Source organism: Dendrobates tinctorius, unplaced genomic scaffold, assembly GCF_039654945.1.
Source record: "Dendrobates tinctorius isolate UK_male_01 unplaced genomic scaffold, ASM3965494v1 ptg000311l, whole genome shotgun sequence".
Classification (NCBI taxonomy): Eukaryota; Metazoa; Chordata; class Amphibia; order Anura; family Dendrobatidae; genus Dendrobates; species Dendrobates tinctorius.
In genome coordinates, this window is record NW_027361978.1 from 142705 (window position 1) to 165177 (window position 22473).

The 22473-nt window shown below is 48.3% G+C and overlaps 1 protein-coding gene across 1 annotated transcript in view; it reads left to right on the top strand.

Moving 5' to 3' along the window:
- Positions 1 to 22473, top strand: part of OBSCN (obscurin, cytoskeletal calmodulin and titin-interacting RhoGEF) — a 636219-nt gene that overhangs the window by 111876 nt on the left and 501870 nt on the right. The window contains exons 43-51 of the mRNA XM_073561015.1: positions 5999 to 6265; positions 8275 to 8541; positions 9054 to 9353; positions 11500 to 11766; positions 12833 to 13099; positions 13760 to 14026; positions 14300 to 14566; positions 15068 to 15334; positions 19810 to 20076. Coding sequence (XP_073417116.1) covers positions 5999 to 6265; positions 8275 to 8541; positions 9054 to 9353; positions 11500 to 11766; positions 12833 to 13099; positions 13760 to 14026; positions 14300 to 14566; positions 15068 to 15334; positions 19810 to 20076 — 2436 coding nt within the window. The remainder of the gene's footprint in view (positions 1 to 5998; positions 6266 to 8274; positions 8542 to 9053; positions 9354 to 11499; positions 11767 to 12832; positions 13100 to 13759; positions 14027 to 14299; positions 14567 to 15067; positions 15335 to 19809; positions 20077 to 22473) is intronic.

A 22473-nucleotide genomic window follows, 5' to 3' on the forward strand; every position in this document is an offset into this window, starting at 1 on the left:
CTCTTCCCCAACCACATGGCTGTCAGCCTCTACTCTGCCATCATCATGGTCTCTTCCCTAACATCCTGGCTGTCAGCCTCTAATCTGCCATCATCATGGTCTCTTCCCAAACCTCCTGGCTGTCAGCCTCTAATCTGCCATCATCCTGGTCTCTTCCCTAACCTCCTGGCTGTCAGCCTCTAATCTGCCATCATCATGGTCTCTTCCCTAACCTCCTGGCTGTCAGCCTCTAATCTGCCATCATCATGGTCTCTTCCCTAACCTCCTGGCTGTTAGCCTCTAATCTGCCATCATCATGGTCTCTTCCTTAACCTCCTGGCTGTCAGCCTCTAATCTGCCATCATCATGGTCTCTTCCTTAACCTCCTGGCTGTCAGCCTCTAATCTGCCATCATCATGGTCTCTTCCCTAACATCCTGGCTGTCAGCCTCTAATCTGCCATCATCATGGTCTCTTCCATAACATCCTGGCTGTCAGCCTCTAATCTGCCATCATCCTGGTCTCTTCCCTAACCTCCTGGCTGTCAGCCTCTAATCCGCCATCATCCTGGTCTCTTCCCTAACCTCCTGGCTGTCAGCCTCTAATCTGCCATCATAATGGTCTCTTCCCTAACATCCTGGCTGTTAGCCTCTAATCTGCCATCATCATGGTCTCTTCCTTAACCTCCTGGCTGTCAGCCTCTAATCTGCCATCATCATGGTCTCTTCCTTAACCTCCTGGCTGTCAGCCTCTAATCTGCCATCATCATGGTCTCTTCCCTAACATCCTGGCTGTCAGCCTCTAATCTGCCATCATCATGGTCTCTTCCCAAACCTCCTGGCTGTCAGCCTCTAATCTGCCATCATCCTGGTCTCTTCCCTAACCTCCTGGCTGTCAGCCTCTAATCTGCCATCATCATGGTCTCTTCCCTAACCTCCTGGCTGTCAGCCTCTAATCTGCCATCATCATGGTCTCTTCCCTAACCTCCTGACTGTTAGCCTCTAATCCGCCATCATCCTGGTCTCTTCCCTAACCTCCTGGCTGTCAGCCTCTAATCTGCCATCATAATGGTCTCTTCCCTAACATCCTGGCTGTTAGCCTCTAATCTGCCATCATCATGGTCTCTTCCTTAACCTCCTGGCTGTCAGCCTCTAATCTGCCATCATCATGGTCTCTTCCTTAACCTCCTGGCTGTCAGCCTCTAATCTGCCATCATCATGGTCTCTTCCCTAACGTCCTGGCTGTCAGCCTCTAATCTGCCATCATCATGGTCTCTTCCTTAACCTCCTGGCTGTCAGCCTCTAATCTGCCATCATCATGGTCTCTTCCCTAACCTCCTGGCTGTCAGCCTCTAATCTGCCATCATAATGGTCTCTTCCCTAACATCCTGGCTGTTAGCCTCTAATCTGCCATCATCATGGTCTCTTCCTTAACCTCCTGGCTGTCAGCCTCTAATCTGCCATCATCATGGTCTCTTCCTTAACCTCCTGGCTGTCAGCCTCTAATCTGCCATCATCATGGTCTCTTCCCTAACCTCCTGGCTGTCAGCCTCTAATCTGCCATCATCATGGTGTCTTCCCTAACCTCCTGGCTGTCAGCCTCTAATCTGCCATCATCATGGTCTCTTCCTTAACCTCCTGGCTGTCAGCCTCTAATCTGCCATCATCATGGTGTCTTCCCTAACCTCCTGGCTGTCAGCCTCTAATCTGCCATCATCATGGTCTCTTCCTTAACCTCCTGGCTGTCAGCCTCTAATCTGCCATCATCATGGTCTCTTCCTTAACTTCCTGGCTGTCAGCCTCTAGTCCGCCATCATCATGGTCTCTTCCCTAACCTCCTGGCTGTCAGCCTCTAATCTGCCATCATCATGGTCTCTTCCCTAACCTCCTGGCTGTCAGCCTCTAATCTGCCATCATCATGGTCTCTTCTCTAACCTCCTGGCTGTCGGCCTCTATCCCGCCATCATCATGGTCTCTTCCCTAACCTCCTGGCTGTCGGCCTCTATCCCGCCATCATCATGGTCTCTTCCCTAACCTCCTGGCTGTCAGCCTCTAATCTGCCATCATCATGGTCTCTTCCCTAACCTCCTGGCTGTCAGCCTCTAATCTGCCATCATCATGGTCTCTTCCCTAACCTCCTGGCTGTCGGCCTCTATCCCGCCATCATCATGGTCTCCTCCCTAACCTCCTGGCTGTTGGCCTCTATCCCGCCATCATCATGGTCTCTTCCCTAACCTCCTGGCTGTCAGCCTCTAATCTGCCATCATCATGGTCTCTTCTCTAACCTCCTGGCTGTCGGCCTCTATCCCGCCATCATCATGGTCTCTTCCCTAACCTCCTGGCTGTCGGCCTCTATCCCGCCATCATCATGGTCTCTTCCCTAACCTCCTGGCTGTCGGCCTCTATCCCGCCATCATCATGGTCTCTTCCCTAACCTCCTGGCTGTCGGCCTCTATCCCGCCATCATCATGGTCTCTTCCCTAACCTCCTGGCTGTCGGCCTCTATCCCGCCATCATCATGGTCTCTTCCCTAACCTCCTGGCTGTCGGCCTCTATCCCGCCATCATCATGGTCTCTTCCCTAACCTCCTGGCTGTTGGCCTCTATCCCGCCATCATCATGGTCTCTTCCCTAACCTCCTGGCTGTTGGCCTCTATCCCGCCATCATCATGGTCTCTTCCCTAACCTCCTGGCTGTCGGCCTCTATCCCGCCATCATCATGGTCTCTTCCCTAACCTCCTGGCTGTTGGCCACTATCCCGCCATCATCATGGTCTCTTCCCTAACCTCCTGGCTGTCAGCCTCTAATCTGCCATCATCATGGTCTCTTCCCTAACCTCCTGGCTGTTGGCCACTATCCCGCCATCATCATGGTCTCTTCCCTAACCTCCTGGCTGTCAGCCTCTAATCTGCCATCATCATGGTCTCTTCTCTAACCTCCTGGCTGTCAGCCTCTAATCTGCCATCATCATGGTCTCTTCTCTAACCTCCTGGCTGTCGGCCTCTATCCCGCCATCATCATGGTCTCTTCCCTAACCTCCTGGCTGTTGGCCTCTATCCCGCCATCATCATGGTCTCTTCCCTAACCTCCTGGCTGTCAGCCTCTAATCTGCCATCATCATGGTCTCTTCTCTAACCTCCTGGCTGTCAGCCTCTAATCTGCCATCATCATGGTCTCTTCCCTAACATCCTGGCTGTTGGCCTCTATCCCGCCATCATCATGGTCTCTTCCCTAACCTCCTGGCTGTCAGCCTCTATCCCGCCATCATCATGGTCTCTTCCCTAACCTCCTGGCTGTCAGCCTCTAATCTGCCATCATCATGGTCTCTTCCCTAACCTCCTGGCTGTCAGCCTCTAATCTGCCATCATCATGGTCTCTTCTCTAACCTCCTGGCTGTCAGCCTCTAATCTGCCATCATCATGGTCTCTTCTCTAACCTCCTGGCTGTCGGCCTCTATCCCGCCATCATCATGGTCTCTTCCCTAACCTCCTGGCTGTCGGCCTCTATCCCGCCATCATCATGGTCTCTTCCCTAACCTCCTGGCTGTCAGCCTCTAATCTGCCATCATCATGGTCTCTTCCCTAACCTCCTGGCTGTCGGCCTCTATCCCGCCATCATCATGGTCTCTTCCCTAACCTCCTGGCTGTTGGCCTCTATCCCGCCATCATCATGGTCTCTTCCCTAACCTCCTGGCTGTTGGCCTCTATCCCGCCATCATCATGGTCTCTTCCCTAACCTCCTGGCTGTCGGCCTCTATCCCGCCATCATCATGGTCTCTTCCCTAACCTCCTGGCTGTTGGCCACTATCCCGCCATCATCATGGTCTCTTCCCTAACCTCCTGGCTGTCAGCCTCTAATCTGCCATCATCATGGTCTCTTCCCTAACCTCCTGGCTGTTGGCCACTATCCCGCCATCATCATGGTCTCTTCCCTAACCTCCTGGCTGTCAGCCTCTAATCTGCCATCATCATGGTCTCTTCTCTAACCTCCTGGCTGTCAGCCTCTAATCTGCCATCATCATGGTCTCTTCTCTAACCTCCTGGCTGTCGGCCTCTATCCCGCCATCATCATGGTCTCTTCCCTAACCTCCTGGCTGTTGGCCTCTATCCCGCCATCATCATGGTCTCTTCCCTAACCTCCTGGCTGTCAGCCTCTAATCTGCCATCATCATGGTCTCTTCTCTAACCTCCTGGCTGTCAGCCTCTAATCTGCCATCATCATGGTCTCTTCCCTAACATCCTGGCTGTTGGCCTCTATCCCGCCATCATCATGGTCTCTTCCCTAACCTCCTGGCTGTCAGCCTCTATCCCGCCATCATCATGGTCTCTTCCCTAACCTCCTGGCTGTCAGCCTCTAATCTGCCATCATCATGGTCTCTTCCCTAACCTCCTGGCTGTCAGCCTCTAATCTGCCATCATCATGGTCTCTTCTCTAACCTCCTGGCTGTCAGCCTCTAATCTGCCATCATCATGGTCTCTTCTCTAACCTCCTGGCTGTCGGCCTCTATCCCGCCATCATCATGGTCTCTTCCCTAACCTCCTGGCTGTCGGCCTCTATCCCGCCATCATCATGGTCTCTTCCCTAACCTCCTGGCTGTCAGCCTCTAATCTGCCATCATCATGGTCTCTTCCCTAACCTCCTGGCTGTTGGCCTCTATCCCGCCATCATCATGGTCTCTTCCCTAACCTCCTGGCTGTTGGCCTCTATCCCGCCATCATCATGGTCTCTTCCCTAACCTCCTGGCTGTCAGCCTCTAATCTGCCATCATCATGGTCTCTTCTCTAACCTCCTGGCTGTCGGCCTCTATCCCGCCATCATCATGGTCTCTTCCCTAACCTCCTGGCTGTCAGCCTCTAATCTGCCATCATCATGGTCTCTTCCCTAACCTCCTGGCTGTTGGCCTCTATCCCGCCATCATCATGGTCTCTTCCCTAACCTCCTGGCTGTCGGCCTCTATCCCGCCATCATCATGGTCTCTTCCCTAACCTCCTGGCTGTTGGCCTCTATCCCGCCATCATCATGGTCTCTTCCCTAACCTCCTGGCTGTCGGCCTCTATCCCGCCATCATCATGGTCTCTTCCCTAACCTCCTGGCTGTTGGCCTCTATCCCGCCATCATCATGGTCTCTTCCCTAACCTCCTGGCTGTCGGCCTCTATCCCGCCATCATCATGGTCTCTTCCCTAACCTCCTGGCTGTTGGCCTCTATCCCGCCATCATCATGGTCTCTTCCCTAATCTCCTGGCTGTTGGCCTCTATCCCGCCATCATCATGGTCTCTTCCCTAACCTCCTGGCTGTTGGCCTCTATCCCGCCATCATCATGGTCTCTTCCCTAATCTCCTGGCTGTTGGCCTCTATCCCGCCATCATCATGGTCTCTTCCCTAACCTCCTGGCTGTTGGCCTCTATCCCGCCATCATCATGGTCTCTTCCCTAACCTCCTGGCTGTTGGCCTCTATCCCGCCATCATCATGGTCTCTTCCCTAATCTCCTGGCTGTTGGCCTCTATCCCGCCATCATCATGGTCTCTTCCCTAACCTCCTGGCTGTCGGCCTCTATCCCGCCATCATCATGGTCTCTTCCCTAACCTCCTGGCTGTTGGCCTCTATCCCGCCATCATCATGGTCTCTTCCCTAATCTCCTGGCTGTTGGCCTCTATCCCGCCATCATCATGGTCTCTTCCCTAATCTCCTGGCTGTCGGCCTCTATCCCGCCATCATCATGGTCTCTTCCCTAACCTCCTGGCTGTCGGCCTCTATCCCGCCATCATCATGGTCTCTTCCCTAACCTCCTGGCTGTTGGCCTCTATCCCGCCATCATCATGGTCTCTTCCCTAATCTCCTGGCTGTTGGCCTCTATCCCGCCATCATCATGGTCTCTTCCCTAACCTCCTGGCTGTTGGCCTCTATCCCGCCATCATCATGGTCTCTTCCCTAACCTCCTGGCTGTTGGCCTCTATCCCGCCATCATCATGTGCGTCCTCCTCCTTATCACTACTCTGCTCTTGTCACTCTTGTTTTCCAGCTCTTCCTCCACGATTTACCATTGGATTGGACAATAAAGAAGGCATGGAAGGAGAATCGCTGACACTACGCTGCACCATGACCAAACCAAAGGCGTCTCTGGAATGGAGGAAAGGGCAGAAGACACTGAAACCAAGCAGCAAATATAAGTTGGTCCAGGACAGTCTGGTGGCTGAGCTGGTTATTCATGACCTGGCCCTTGACGATGCCGGGGAGTACACGTGTGTCTGTGGAGACCAGCAATCATCAGCGTCCGTGGTCGTGAAGGGTAATTTCCCATCAGTTTTTGCGCTCTTGCTTTTCATTCCTGCCATATGCCGTGTGTACACTCTACTCCTCCTCCTCATGTGATGTCGTATTCGGTGCTGTCTCCATTTGTCGTCTCCATCTTGTTACGGACCGATCACCTTTCATTCTCATTTGCACCCATTGTCTTTAGGCCTCAGTAACATTCCCTTTATCAGTTCTGTGAATTGGGGTTTTGAGACTTATGAGGTGGCTCTGTGATTTATAAGAGAGAGCTCATAATGGATTGATCCCTTCGGTTTTTGATGACCTCTGGTTCTCATCAGTTATTACTGATGGTAGAGGAAAACATCATACACGTTTAGACATGGCCATATCTCACGGTGGCGGCTCCTATCAGACTACCGCTGGGTCCGCCTCATGGCACTAGAGCAAACAGGTGATGTCACCTGGGGAACATTGCCTGTCCAGAAAAGCAGCAATGCATGGCTGCCATTCAGATGGATGTATTACATCCCAGCAGGAGCCACTCTTTGTTCTGGCTCAGCTATGGAGATCCTAAGCACAGGACCCCTCTCTGTTAACCCTATGCGATAATAGAGTACATCTACATCCAGCAACATTCATCCAAACCATCCATAGGCTCAAGCATAAGTGAACCAATGTTTTGGGGATCTTTTAGCTCTGGATTTCATAACATCGTCCAAAACAAAAGATCGAGTGTGACCACAGCAGATGCGAAAATGCAACTAAGGTTAATATTCATTAGCTATAAACTTATAGCTCAGATACTTATGAGCCCAAACCCCTGAGATCTAGCAGATAGTGATCTACAACTCAGCTTCTTTCATGTCCCTGTGATGTACATCTATAGTGATTGACTGCCGCCTGAGTCTCTATATACCATGTAATCTAGTAGAGTGTGACCTCCACCTAAGATGCTATATTACATTTGATCTGGCAAAGTGATCTCCACCTGAGTCTCTATGTACCATGTGATCTAGTAAAGAGTGACCTCCATCTGAGCCTCTATATCCCTTGTAATCTGGCAAAGCAACCTCCACCTGAACCTCAATGTACTATGTGATCTAGTAGAGTGACAGCCACTTGAGTCTCTATGTATCATTTGATCTTAGAGTGACCTCCACCTGATCCTCTGTGTACCATGTGATCTCATAGAATCATAGAATCGTAGAGTTGGAAGGGACCTCCTGGGCCATCTGGTCCAACCCCCTGCTCAAAGCAGGATTCGCTAAATCATCCCAGTCAGATGTCTGTCCAGCCTCTGTTTGAAGACTTCTACTAGAGGGTGACCTCCTCCTGAACCTCTGTGTACAATGTAATCTAGATTAGAATGACCGCCATCTGAACTTTTATTTGCCATGTGATCTAGTAGACAGTGACTTCCATCTGAGCTTATACAGTATATACCTTGTGATCTGGCAAAGTGATCTCCACTTGACCCTCTATGTACCATGGGATCTAGTAGAGAGTGACCTCCACATGAGCCTCAATGTATAATCTACTAGAAAATTACCTCCATCTGAACATCTATTTGCCATATAATCTAGTAGAGAATGATATGTACCATATGATCTTGTAGAGTAACCACCACCTCATCCTCTATGTATCATGTGATCTTGTAGAGTAACCACCACCTCATCCTCTATGTATCATGTGATCTTGTAGAGTAACCACCACCTGATACAATATGTACCTCGTGATCTAGTAGAGATTGACCTCTACCTGATCCTCTATGTACCATGTGATCTTGTAGAGTAACCAGCACCTGATCTAATATGTACCATGTGATCTAGTAGAGAATTATATATACCATGTGATCTTGTAGATTAACCACCACCTCATCCTCTATGTACCATGTGATCTAGTAGAGATTGACCTCTACCTGATCCTCTATGTACCATGAAATCTTGTAGCGTGACCTCTACCTCTATGTATCATGTGATCTAGTGGAGAGTGACCGCCATCTCTATGTACCCTGTAATCTGAGTGCTATTCATTCTATGTCAGCTCCTCCACCACGATTTAGAAAGGAATTAAAGAGCAAGGAAACTTCTGAGGGAGCGTCCATTACTCTGAGCTGTGAGGTAACCAAGCCCAAAGTATTTCTAGCGTGGAGGAAAGGATGTAAGGTCCTGCAGGAAAGTGACAAGTACAGGTTCATCCTGAATGGGGTCACCGCAGCGCTTGTCATTGATAATGTGGATGTGGCAGACTCAGAGGAGTATACCTGTATTTGTGGAGCCCACCAGACAACAGCTTCTCTCACTGTTAATGGTAAAGATTCATAATTCTCAAGCCCTGCCATCGCAACACAGTTATCATGACCATCAGTAATAACCACCTTCACAGCTGCCATCATCACCTCCACTACAGCCATCACTAGGACTGATAACCACCATCATCACTATTGTAACCATTACCACAATCATCGCCAGTGATAATCATCAGCACCACCATCGTAACCCTCACCTCTGGTAATAACCACCATCCCCACCAGTGATAACCATTATCTGAACTGATGATAACCACCATCCCCACCAGTGATAACCATTATCTGAACTGATGATAACCACCATCCCCACCAGTGATAACCATTATCTGAACTGATGATAACCACCATCACAACCAGTGATAACGACCACCACCCCTGGAGATACCTTCTGGCACTGCAACATGCACAATGATTGTCCTGCCTGTATACCATCACTCATCTCCTGCCCGCATCTGTGTAATGGTGGACCTTCTGCCCCACCCGTTGTTTCATATGATTTTTCCACTTCTATCAGCTCTTCCTCTACGGTTTAAGGAACAATTGAAGAACATGGAAGGAGTTGAAGGTGAATCTGTGACATTATGTTGCACAGTGACTAAAACAAAGGCTACTCTGGAGTGGAGAAGAGGACAGAAGACTCTCATCACTGGAAACAAGTATAGAATCATCCAGGAGGGTCTCACCGCTGAGCTGGCTGTCAGTCACCTGGACCCTCAAGATGCCGGGGAGTACACATGTATGTGCGGAGACCAACAGACCACCGCATTCCTGAGCGTGAAGGGTAATCATCTCTACCAGATCTTGATAATTCATTAACCCATTGCACCCATCTCCATCCATTGTCACTGACCATCATCTAAGACCACAGCCACAGTTGCACTCCTCTAGTCCTCAGCTTATCCATCCAATCCCTTTTCTGTTTTTCCATTTGTAATGTTGGGGTTTGTGGGCTCCTTGTGTGATAACGATCTGTTAGGCTAAGTGCACACGTAGCAGAAAATTTCTGCTCAAAAACCTGACTACCTTCCCAGAAACCGCGCCTTTTTTGTCTTTGCGTTTTCAGCGCGTTTTCGTCACGGTTTTTGCGCGTTTTTGCGCGGTTTCGATGCATTTTTTTCTGGCATGTTTTCAAAACGCATTGAACTAGCCAGAAACGCAGAAAAATCCGCGAAATGAATGCGCATGCTGCGGTTTTTACCGCAATGCGTTTTTTTTTCGCGGTAAAAGACGCATCAATGTGCACAAAAAGTGCTAAATGCATAGAAATGAATGGGAAGCTTCTTTTTTGCGTTTTTCCCGCGGATTTTTTGACAAATCCGCGGGAAAAACCACGGAAAAACCGCTGTGTGTGAACACAGCCTTACTGTTGTAATCTAAACCCATTAGTATGATCTTTCTCCTCCATCTGTCTTACTCTGTGACTCCTTTACATTGTGCACGAGACGTAGATTTGCTGCTATGGGTTTGAATGGTGAAGTTGAGATTTTAATGTTTTGTGTCCACTTTTGAATGATGAACATTGCAGAGGATTGTCAGATGAGATTGGATGTTTCTTGATTGGTGTTCATCTCTTTGTTCATCCTGTGTGTCTCCAATGTATGTGTCTCCATGACTTATGAACTCACAGGATAAATGAAGTGTGTTCTTAGGCTTTATTATCCTGTACAGATTTTACTATCTCTGACTGAACAATGTACATTGACCAAATTAGAGGTAGAGAACAAGGCCAGAAGTCAGGAAGACACCGGTGAACAAGACCCCGGAGGTCTGGGGCTCGATTGCTCACGACGGGTTCAGATAATTTATTATTCCTTGTTGTGTCGGCTCTCACTACACAATTTAAGAATCAGAATTGAGAGTCCTCAGTAGTTGATACCTTTTAATGGCTTACTGAAAAGATGGTAACACATTGCAAGCTTTCGAGACTACTCAGGTCTCTTCATCCGGCATTAACCTCTGCATCTTTGAACTTGAGGGGTAAATACCCTAAGAATCCATCATCTTGTCAAGCATAGGACTTCATGTCGTTGGCATTGCTCTCTGCTGATCCAAACAGACAAAAATAAGCCGGGGTATAGGAACACATAGTAACAGCGGTGCTCTAAGTGAAGCACATATTCGGCACAAACATTAGAAGCAAAATCCGGCACTCGCCAAACTGTGTAAGAAAGTACATTCTTTTTATTTTAATAAAAGACCATGTTCAGAGGGGACAATAGCGGGGTGTATGCTGGGCAACAGCCATGTCACGTTCAGTCATGTTTGGGGAGCTAGAGGAAGCATGATTGGACGTGAAACAGCCGGCGCCCCGTCATACAGCTTTGTACTCTTTCCTGTGAACATGCCATCTTTTCCTTCCATACTTCTGTAGTCTATCTCACGTGCTCATCTGTCACAGATACTTTACTTATGTCCTCTGCTTACCCGCATGAGCCGCACAGCACCTCAACATTTCATTCCATAATATGGGATGATTCTTGGAATACAGTTCTCTTACTTGAAAGGGACATACAGTATGAGACCAAGAAAGTGGGGCTTCCCTACTGTGCCCTGAAAGTAGATATGGAGGGAAAGATCTTATATGTTTCTGGTTGGGGAGAATGGGAGTGAATGGGAGTTAGTCTGCAGCTCTGTAATGTGCATCAGAAGATCCTGGAATACACATTTATTTATGTGGACTATTCACGACTCAGTGCGTCCTAATACAGCTTCTTCACCTCATCTTCTGAGAACTGGAGGATTGCAGAAGCCCTACCATATATCTACCCCAGTGTTGTGCCTAAACATGTAAGACCTGGACAGGTGAGCAGGCATCTATACAAATACTTACTACCCTATGGTGTATTATTCATAGCAAGCTTTGCAATGTGTATGCCGGATGAATGTCTAGATTACCACATGAGGAGTCTGAAAGTCATCTCTGCGCTCCTAAGATTATCTCTTGCCTCTACACTTTTTAGCTCTACCCATTGTTTTTGTGGAAGAACTGAGAAACGAGGTGTTGAGTGAGGGCAAGGTGGCTACCTTGCACTGTGAGCTGAGTAAGCCCGGCATGCAGGTGTCATGGAAGAAAGACAAGTCCCTGATTACAGCCAGCGACAATTGCATCATGTCCCAAGAAGGAGCCAACTGCGAGCTGATAATCCACAACCTGGAGCTGAAGGACAGTGGGACCTACACTTGCCTATGTGGAGACCAGCAGAGCACAGCCATGATAACAGTACAGGGTAACTATAGATCTGTGTATCGTCAGCAGATCTCCACAATGTCCACCCATAGCCTTCAAATAAAAGACCCATCCGTAACTGTGCGTTGTCATCAGTGTTATAAAATGTTCCAGTCTCCAGACACAAATGTAAATAGAAGTGTTGGGCTCAAGTGATATAGTAGAATAAAAGATGTCTGATTGGTGGATTCCTTTAGATCAAAACGTTACGTGTGATAATTATGGCAACTTATATACAGACATTAACAAATAATGATCACTTGTCCACCCTTATCACCTCTCCTTCTCCATAACCTGTCTCCCTCATCATCACTCTCCCTACATCGCATGACCACTCTCATGATTTCTCCACTCCTATAACCTGTCCCTTCATTGCCTGTGCACTTCCTTCACCTTCCACTTGCATCACCTGTTCACCCTCATCATATCATCACCTTCTTCATCTCTGCTCTTCCATCACCAGTCCACCCTCACCATCTCTTCCATCACCTCTCCACATCTGTCCACCTCCGCCACTTGTCCTCTTTTATCATCATTTCATCTCAATCTGTCCACCCTCATCACCTGTCCACCCACCTCATCTCTCCATCCTCATCATCTTTTCATTATCTGCCACCCTCATCATCTCTCCGCCGTTCTTACGTCTCCACTTCCATCATTTGTTCACGCTCATCATCTCTCCACTTCCATCATATGTCCACCCCGTCATCGCTTTATTTGAAAGCACCACGATTGTCCCTCCCTTCCACTATCTATCCACCCTCTTCGTCTGTCAACCTAAATCACCTGTCCACCCTCATCAAATCTGCACTTACATCTTCCTTCCACCTTCTTCATCTATCCACCTTCATCATTTGTCCACCCTCATTTTCTCTCTGCTTCCATTATCTCTGTATCCTTGATTATCATGGACTGCAGTATTATTTCCAGTCATTGTGTATGGTTGTGTGAAATTCTTCATTGTCTGGAATTTACTATATTGTTGGTTCATTCGTGCTTCCATGGCATCTCGGAGTTACCACACTCTTGTCTCCTCCTCACCATGTAATTTTTATGACATTTCTCAGAGTTACCAGTATTATTTAAGGAAGGATTGAAAAACTGTGAAGTCTCCGAACACGGAGAAGCCGTCTTCAAATGTCAAGTGACTAAGCCAAATACACAACTTCAGTGGATGAAAGGTCAGAAGACTCTACATCCTAGTGATAAGTACAAGATGCATCAGGAACAGCTCAATGCAGAACTGGTCATCCGAGACATAAACCTGGAGGATTCTGGCAACTATACTTGTGTCATCGGTGAAGAGGCGACTACGGCAACGTTAACTGTGATTGGTAAGGAATCTCTATAGAGGCTTCTCCAGTCTGTTCAAAGAATGACTTTTACCACTCATGGCTCAGTTCCTCTGGCTTGTATACCCCAAGGCACAGCTATGCCAGATTGGATTCCTCATGGCAAAGATCCTTGGTATTTTCATCCCTCATATCCCGGCTCACCTGCTTTGTATCTCTTGTGATCTGGCTCCACCAGCTTTTATCTCACAGCTCTTTTTCACAGCTTGAATGCTTCACAACCCAGCTCTTCTGTGTTTGACCTCAGAATCCATTTCATCAGCTTTTTACTCCTAGCCTTTCGCATCCAGCTTTGATCCCTCATAGTCTGGTCACTCCAGTTTTGTAACCCTCATAGCCTTGCTCTTCCAGTTTGTATATTTCATGGCCTGACCAGGTTTACCTCTCATGGCTTAGCTGCTACAGCTGTTTTTCCACTTGAGCCGTCTTCTACAGCTTTTATTCTTACAATCCGATTCCTCAGGCTTGTAACCCTCATGGCCTGGCTCTTCCAGATGTAGCCCCTCATTGCATTGCTACTCTGGATTTGGTCCCTGATGGCTTGACTTCTCTGGCTGTTGTGCCTTGAGTCCTAGCTATTCTAACTTGTATCCCTCATGGCCTAGCTTCTCCATCCCACCCATATCTCTGCTTTTTCTTCAGAGTTGCCGGCTCATTTTAGTTCAGAATTGACCAACATGGAAGTCGTGGAAGGAGGAACCGCAATTCTGCGCTGTGAGGTAACAAAGTCATCGGCTGTAGTACATTGGAAAAAAGGTGAAAAGACAATACAGCTCAGCGACAAGTATGACATCGGGCAAGATGGCTCTAGATTAGAGCTCCAGATTACTGATCTAGAACTATCCGATGCTGACCAGTACAGCTGTGTTTGTGAAGGCCAGAAGACGACGGCTTCCATAACCATCAGCGGTAGGTTTATGTTTCACCCTACAGTGTGTCAGTGACAGACAGGTTTTCAGCATTCACCATATGTATTGGCCGTGACTGAACAGGTTTTAAAGCTTGAAGTTAATTAAATGTGCGCTGGACTGAACCAGACACACAACGTAACCACATCCCGAGGTCCGCCTCATCTATGTCACTGATTTTGGCCTTGATGATCTATATAAATTTTTCTATTATTTTTGTAATATTTTATAGAATCTTTTTTCTCATCATCTCATTGCTCCCCTCCTCTCCTAGCTCGGCCGGCAGTCTTCATCCAGCAACTGAAAGATCTTCAGGTGTTAGAAGGTGGCACGGTAACCTTACACTGTGAGCTCAATAAGTCCGACATGCCGGTGGAGTGGAGGAAAGAAAACATTGCTGTGGCACCAGGAGATGGGGTCAGTATGCAGCAGGAAGGTTGGGCCCACGACCTCATCATCGGTGACGTTACCGTGAAGGATTCTGGGGAATATTCCTGCCGGTGTGGAGATGTTACAACCTCTGCGCTTCTTTTTGTAAATGGTAAATGGTCCATTCATGATTCCTCCTTGTCATCCCCTTAGTATGCTCGGACCACCATCTTACAGTATTTTTTTCAAAAAGCATTTTTGGCATTTCGATGGAAACTTTGAATTTTCTAATTTCTTGACTAATTACCATTTTTGACCGACTTTTCTTAGGACTCTTGATAAATTGCCCTGTGTGTAGATTTTACATTCCAGGCTCCTTATTTTCTACTGTTTCCAATCACGGATTGATTAGTCAGCCTCAAGCAGAAGAGTCAGAATTATTCTCCATAGTCGTCCTTGGGATGCTAACATTTTTTTGACAATAATACTCTTGTGGAAAACCTGTCCTGGTTATGTAGGAACTCTCAAGACATTGATCAGATCATCTTCATGCTGGTTGTTTCCATCTTTGATTTTGCCAATGGTGGTTGCCATTGGTCATAAGTGACGACTTTTCTCAGACTGATGGTCATGCCCACGCCTGCCTCATATCTGCTCTCCTCTCATCTCTTAGCTCTTCCCGTGATATTCAAAGAGGAACTGAAAGAAGTGGAAGTTCTGGAGGGAGAGAGTGTCGCCCTGTGCTGCGAGCTGAACAAGGCGGACTTGTGTGTGCAGTGGTTAAAAGGCGATGAAGTCCTCTACCCTGGAGACAAGTACACCATGCAGCAAGCTGGAGGCACCACTACCCTCAGCATCCGGGAGGTCAGTGAGGAAGATGATGGGGATTACACCTGCGTCTGCGGAGACGTCAGGACCATCGGACGACTGCAAGTACAAGGTAAATATTCTGTCGCCGTGTCCGTTACTCCACGGCAGTGACACCCGCCGACTATAATCCCACAGCGAGGAAAAAGGTGGAAAACCGCCTAAAACAAATAGTAATAAGACGACTGCAATCGGAAAAATGTATAAGGAGGTGGTTCCCACCCGTCCGCCATGACGGTCCCTGCACGGTCCGGGCCGCGCTCCTTCCTGACACCTTCACCCCGGTGGCTCCTCCTGGGAATATCTGCACCTTTAAATAAAAGGCATTATATAGATATGTGCCGTTTTTACAAGATTATTTTATGGGTTTTTTTCCCGCACACCTGTCTTTTATCAGTTTTTCTTTCCTGGGAGAGAACTGAGGCCCCGAAGATGATCTCCAGTCAGTCATCGGCTCATTGTCTCACCACCTTATCTGCGGACCATCACTCTCATCAGGCGTCTCCATGGAGAGGTCCAGTCTCCATCCATCTACTGTTAGCCTCATTTATCAGAACTGTCCTCCAGGAAGAATCACAAAGCAACCAATCACATCACAGCTTACATTTCCTAACTTGCTCTGGTAAAATGAAAGCTGCGCTCTGATTGGTTGCTATGGGTAACAGGGACAGCCTTCCTTGCTTGTAAGGAGTTTTCTTGCTGGTGGCCATGATGTTGTTCTGAGGTGATTGTGACATGTCTGCAGATAATATCTGTCCTCCAGGGCGGGCGTCTATGGACGGAGGGAATGACCAGCTGTGCACTGTGGCCAGTAATTAATATTAATATCTCTGCCATATTAATACAGGAGCAGATAGACAAATCCTCATGGAAGCTTCCGGCAGAGCCTTGTAGTGGCAGACGGGACCACATCCCATACTGGTCATAGGGACCCCCGATGCTGCGGATCACCCCTGCCACATATATAAGGAGTCCAAATTTGGAGGATTGTATATGTGGGGTCTCCTCATGGAGGATTGTACACACGGGGTTTCCTCATGGAGGATTGTACATGTGGGGGTCTCCTCATGGAGGATTGTACATGTGGGGGTCTCCTCATGGGGGATTGTATATGTGGGGTCTCCTCATGGAGGATTGTATATGTGGGGGTCTCCTCATGGGGGATTGTACATACGGGGTCTCCTCATAGAGGATTGTACATGTGGGGTCTCCTCATGGAGGATTGTACATGTGGGGGTCTCCTCATGGAGGATTGTACATGTGGGGTCTCCTCATGGAGGATTGTACATGTGGGGTCTCCACATGGAGGATTGTACATGTGGGGGTCTCCTCATGGGGGATTGTATATGTGGGGTCTCCTCATGGAGGATTGTACATGTGGGGTCTCCTCATGGAGGATTGTACATGTGGGGTCTCCTCATGGGGGATTGTATATGTGGGGTCTCCTCATGGAGGATTGTACATGTGGGGTCTCCACATGGAGGATTGTACATGTGGGGGTCTCCTCATGGGGGATTGTATATGTGGGGTCTCCACATGGAGGATTGTACATACAGGGTCTCCTCATGGAGGATTGTACATGTGGGGTCTCCTCATGGAGGATTGTACATACGGGGTCTCCTCATGGAGAATTGTACATACGGGGTCTCCTCATGGAGGATTGTACATGTGGGGGTCTCCTCGTGGGGGTCTCCTCATGGGGAATTGTACATGTGGGGTCTCCTCATGGAGGATTGTACATGTGGGGGTCTCCTCATGGAGGATTGTACATGTGGGGGTCTCCTCATGGAGGATTGTATATGGGGGTCTCCTCATGGAGGATTGTATATGTGGGGTCTCCTCATGGAGGATTGTATATGTGGGGGTCTCCTCATGGGGGATTGTATATGTGGGGTCTCCTCATGGAGGATTGTACATACGGGGTCTCCTCATGGAGGATTGTACATACGGGGTCTCCTCATGGAGGATTGTACATGTGGGGGTCTCCTCATGGGGGATTGTGTATGTGGGGTCTCCTCATGGAGGATTGTACATGTGGGGGTCTCCTCATGGGGGATTGTATATGTGGGGTCTCCTCATGGAGGATTGTACATGTGGGGTCTCCTCATGGAGGATTGTACATGTGGGGTCTCCTCATGGAGGATTGTATATGTGGGGTCTCCTCATGGGGGATTGTATATGTGGGGTCTCCTCATGGAGGATTGTACATGTGGGGTCTCCACATGGAGGATTGTACATGTGGGGGTCTCCTCATGGGGGATTGTATATGTGGGGTCTCCTCATGGAGGATTGTACATACAGGGTCTCCTCATGGAGGATTGTACATACGGGGTCTCCTCATGGAGAATTGTACATACGGGGTCTCCTCATGGAGGATTGTACATGTGGGGGTCTCCTCGTGGGGGTCTCCTCATGGGGAATTGTACATGTGGGGTCTCCTCATGGAGGATTGTACATGTGGGGGTCTCCTCATGGAGGATTGTACATATGGGGGTCTCCTCATGGGGGATTGTATATGTGGGGTCTCCTCATGGAGGATTGTATATGTGGGGGTCTCCTCATGGGGGATTGTATATGTGGGGGTCTCCTCATGGGGGATTGTATATGTGGGGTCTCCTCATGGAGGATTGTACATACGGGGTCTCCTCATGGAGGATTGTACATACGGGGTCTCCTCATGGAGGATTGTACATGTGGGGGTCTCCTCATGGGGGATTGTGTATGTGGGGTCTCCTCATGGAGGATTGTACATGTGGGGGTCTCCTCATGGGGGATTGTATATGTGGGGTCTCCTCATGGAGGATTGTACATGTAGGGGTCTCCTCATGGAGGATTATATATGTGGGGTTTCCTCATGGGGGATTGTACATGTGGGGGTCTCCTCATTGGGGATTGTATGTATGGGGTCTCCTCATGGAGGATTGTACATGTGGGGTCTCCTCATGGAGGATTGTACATGTGGGGGTCTCCTCATGGGGGATTGTATATGTGGGGTCTCCTCATGGAGGATTGTACATGTGGGGTCTCCTCATGGAGGATTGTACATACGGGGTCTCCTCATGGAGGATTGTACATACGGGGTCTCCTCATGGAGAATTGTACATACGGGGTCTCCTCATGGAGGATTGTACATGTGGGGGTCTCCTCATGGGGGATTTTACATGTGGGGTCTCCTCATGGAGGATTGTACATGTGGGGGTCTCCTCATGGGGGATTGTATATGTGGGGGTCTCCTCATGGGGGATTGTATATGTGGGGGTCTCCTCATGGGGGATTGTATATGTGGGGTCTCCTCATGGAGGATTGTATATGTGGGGGTCTCCTCATGGGGGATTGTATATGTGGGGGTCTCCTCATGGGGGATTGTATATGTGGGGGTCTCCTCATGGGGGGATTGTATATGTGGGGTCTCCTCATGGAGGATTGTACATACGGGGTCTCCTCATGGAGGATTGTACATACGGGGTCTCCTCATGGAGGATTGTACATGTGGGGGTCTCCTCATGGGGGATTGTATATGTGGGGTCTCCTCATGGAGGATTGTACATGTGGGGGTCTCCTCATGGGGGATTGTATATGTGGGGTCTCCTCATGGAGGATTGTACATGTGGGGGTCTCCTCATGGGGGATTGTATATGTGGGGTCTCCTCATGGAGGATTGTACATGTGGGAACTCCTCATGGGGGATTGTATATGTGGGGTCTCCTCATGGAGGATTGTATATGTGGGGGTCTCCTCATGGGGGATTGTATATGTGGGGGTCTCCTCATGGAGGATTGTATATGTGGGGGTCTCCTCATGGGGGATTGTATATGTGGGGTCTCCTCATGGAGGATTGTATATGTGGGGGTCTCCTCATGGGGGATTGTATATGTGGGGGTCTCCTCATGGAGGATTGTATATGTGGGGGTCTCCTCATGGGGGATTGTATATGTGGGGGTCTCCTCATGGGGGATTGTATATGTGGGGTCTCCTCATGGAGGATTGTACATACGGGGTCTCCTCATGGAGGATTGTACATACGGGGTCTCCTCATGGAGGATTGTACATGTGGGGGTCTCCTCATGGGGGATTGTATATGTGGGGTCTCCTCATGGAGGATTGTACATGTGGGGGTCTCCTCATGGGGGATTGTATATGTGGGGTCTCCTCATGGAGGATTGTACATGTGGGGGTCTCCTCATGGGGGATTGTATATGTGGGGTCTCCTCATGGAGGATTGTACATGTGGGGTTTCCTCATGGAGGATTGTACATGTGGGAACTCCTCATTGGGGATTGTATGTATGGGGTCTCCTCATGGAGGATTGTACATGTGGGGTCTCCTCATGGAGGATTGTACATATGGGGTTTCCTCATGGAGGATTGTATATGTGGGGTCTCCTCATGGAGGATTGTACATGTGGGGTCTCCTCATGGAGGATTGTACGTATGGGGTCTCCTCACAGGTCGGCCCCATCTTTAGACCCCTCATGTACACATACGGTGTCACCATATATAACCATACTGCTTCTGCTGACTTGATCTGTGGGTTCTTTGATCTCTCCAGCTTCCCCGATTCTCTTCACTCGCCCGCTCCACAATGTTGACGCCCCGGAGGAGCACACCGTCACCCTGCAATGTGAGGTCACCAAGGCCTCCGCTGTGGTGCAGTGGAGGAGAGCAGGGCTCGGATTACAGGCAGGAGGAAAGTATGAAATCCGGCAGGAAGGAAACGTGAGAGAACTGCTGATCCATAACCTGAGGCTGGAGGACACTGGGGAATACAGCTGCGATAGCGGTGACCAGGAGACCACGGCCCACCTGACGGTCACAGGTAAATGTCACCAGAGGGAAACACCTGCCATAACCCGTAAAAAATCATATTGCAAGACAATGTCCCTGGAGCCGCATGTGTCCAATAGTTACAGGCGCGAGAGGTAAGAAATCCTCATGCGCCCTCCCTTATTCGTATGCTCACAGTCACGTACGTGACGTGCATGCGCAGGAATGAGTTGGTTTCCAGTTTTTCGCACGCACGTAGCACTATATGGTTTCACCATATGTGACTGGGAGCATAAGAATTCGGGAGGGCGCATGAACGAGCGGGGTACTTGGTATGTGCCAATCGGTGCATGTGCAGTTGAAAGCTGGTTATCTGGCCGGTGCCTGCGTAGACACAATAGGCACGTCCTACCTCTAGCACCTGTAACTATTGGACACATGCGCAGTAGGCTCCGGGGATGCGGAGAATAATAGGGAAAAGAAGGAACACTTTCCCTCTACAGTTTGTATCATTAAGCAGGTAGGTGGGGGATTTAAATCTGGCGGTACGCAGCATAGTGAACACTTCAGAGCGGGTCGTATACTCCACAGCATCCTTCAGCATGACCCCCTGAGGAAGCCGATACCAAACAAGGGGAAACGCATAGAGGCACGCCATGTGGGCAGCCAAGTCTATGTGACACATCTTTTGTGTAGATCTTGTGAAGGGATAATGATTGTGATCTACATAGGTGGATCGCTTTTATCTTAAGGACACCTGTATAATAAGTGGCTTATATGGGGAATTCCTGATGATTACTCACACACTATATTATTTCTTATGACACATGCTGCACTTACATTACAACAGACCCACACTAATACCCTGGCCCTTTATAAAGAGTACATTATATCCGGAATCCTATTGTCACATATTAGATTTACATCATCCTAGTGTTTTATAGCTGCTATGTCTAGAGATTTGGGTAATCTGTTGGTAGATACGTCAGGGACAGCCATCGGGGCCTGTGACACCAATTGCGTTTATCAAGAGTGCCAAGCTTCGCGGCATAGGTAGGTGTCACGTTTAGGGAAAGTGTGAGAATTCAGATTCTGTGCTCTCATTGCACAAGTGTACTCATTGGGTAAAGGATGACATATTACATTGTGTTTTCACAAATTTGAATCTTTGTTGCACCTGTAGATATTTACCTATACATTGCAGCGCACCATTATTGTCACCCCTTCATAGACTGTACAATATCTTCAGAAAAAAATGGAAATGTACTAAAGTTCTATCCTCAGGGTTTTTTAAATAGTGGTCCAGAGTAATACAGCAATAAAACATTGTTTTTCACCTTGCATGTTGTAATTTGAAATACGTTTGGATGTTTACTTAGTGTCATTGTCTTGCTAGAAGACCCATGATTTTCTACTCAAACCAAGTTTTCTTACACTGGGTAGGACATTTCACTCTAAATCTCTTGATAATTCTCTGATTTCATGATACCTGTGATACAGTCACGGCCTCCAGTACCAGACGCAGCAAAGGAACCCCACAGCATTCTGGATCCTCCACCATGCTTAACTGTTGGTAGGGTGTTCTTTTCCGTATAAGCTTCATTGCATCATCTGTAAACAAACTGTTCCTTTGCATTGCCAAAAAGCTCTAGTTTTATTTAATATGTCCACAGAGCATTTTCCCAGAAGGATTGTGATTTTTCAAGGTACTCATGGTCAAAGATCAGTCATTCCTTTTTATGTATTTTCTTTAGCAATGGTTTCTTCCTTGGCCTTCGCCCATAAAAGATCTGCTTGGTTTAGTGTGTGGCGTATGGTACTTGTTGAAACCATAACCCCAGACTGTTCCAGGTTGGCCTTCAGGTCTTTGGATGTTTGACATTGTGTTTTTTCCACCATTTACACCAACCTTCGAAGATATCTCTTGTCAATTTTCCCCCATGTCCTGGGAGTCTCTTGACTGTTCGATGCTTGGCAAACTTCTTAATAACACCAAGGTCTTTGGAGATGGCCTTACACCCTTTGGAAGTCTTGTGTTTGCTAATAATAGAGGTTCTGATGTCCTCGGACCGCTCCTTTATCTTCTCCATTGTGAGAAAGCAGCATGGCCGACTGTGTGGCTTTTTATAACACTGAACACATCATTCATTGGCTAATTCATGTCACATGGGCACCGGCAATCATAGGTGATTCTCATTTGTGATTTACCACAGACGAGTCACAATGTGTTTCCATACTAATGTAATGTAAAGGGGCCAATACCAGCGTCACAGCAGATTTAGGGTTTTCTATTTTTCCCTCTCATTTTTTGTTTACTATTGTTTATCATTTGCTCTTTTGTATTTAACACTAGCGCTCGGTACAGGAGATATTCCACATTATGGACTTACACTTCATGGTGCCAATAACCAGGAGCAGGACTGTATGTGGGGACAATAACCATGTGCAG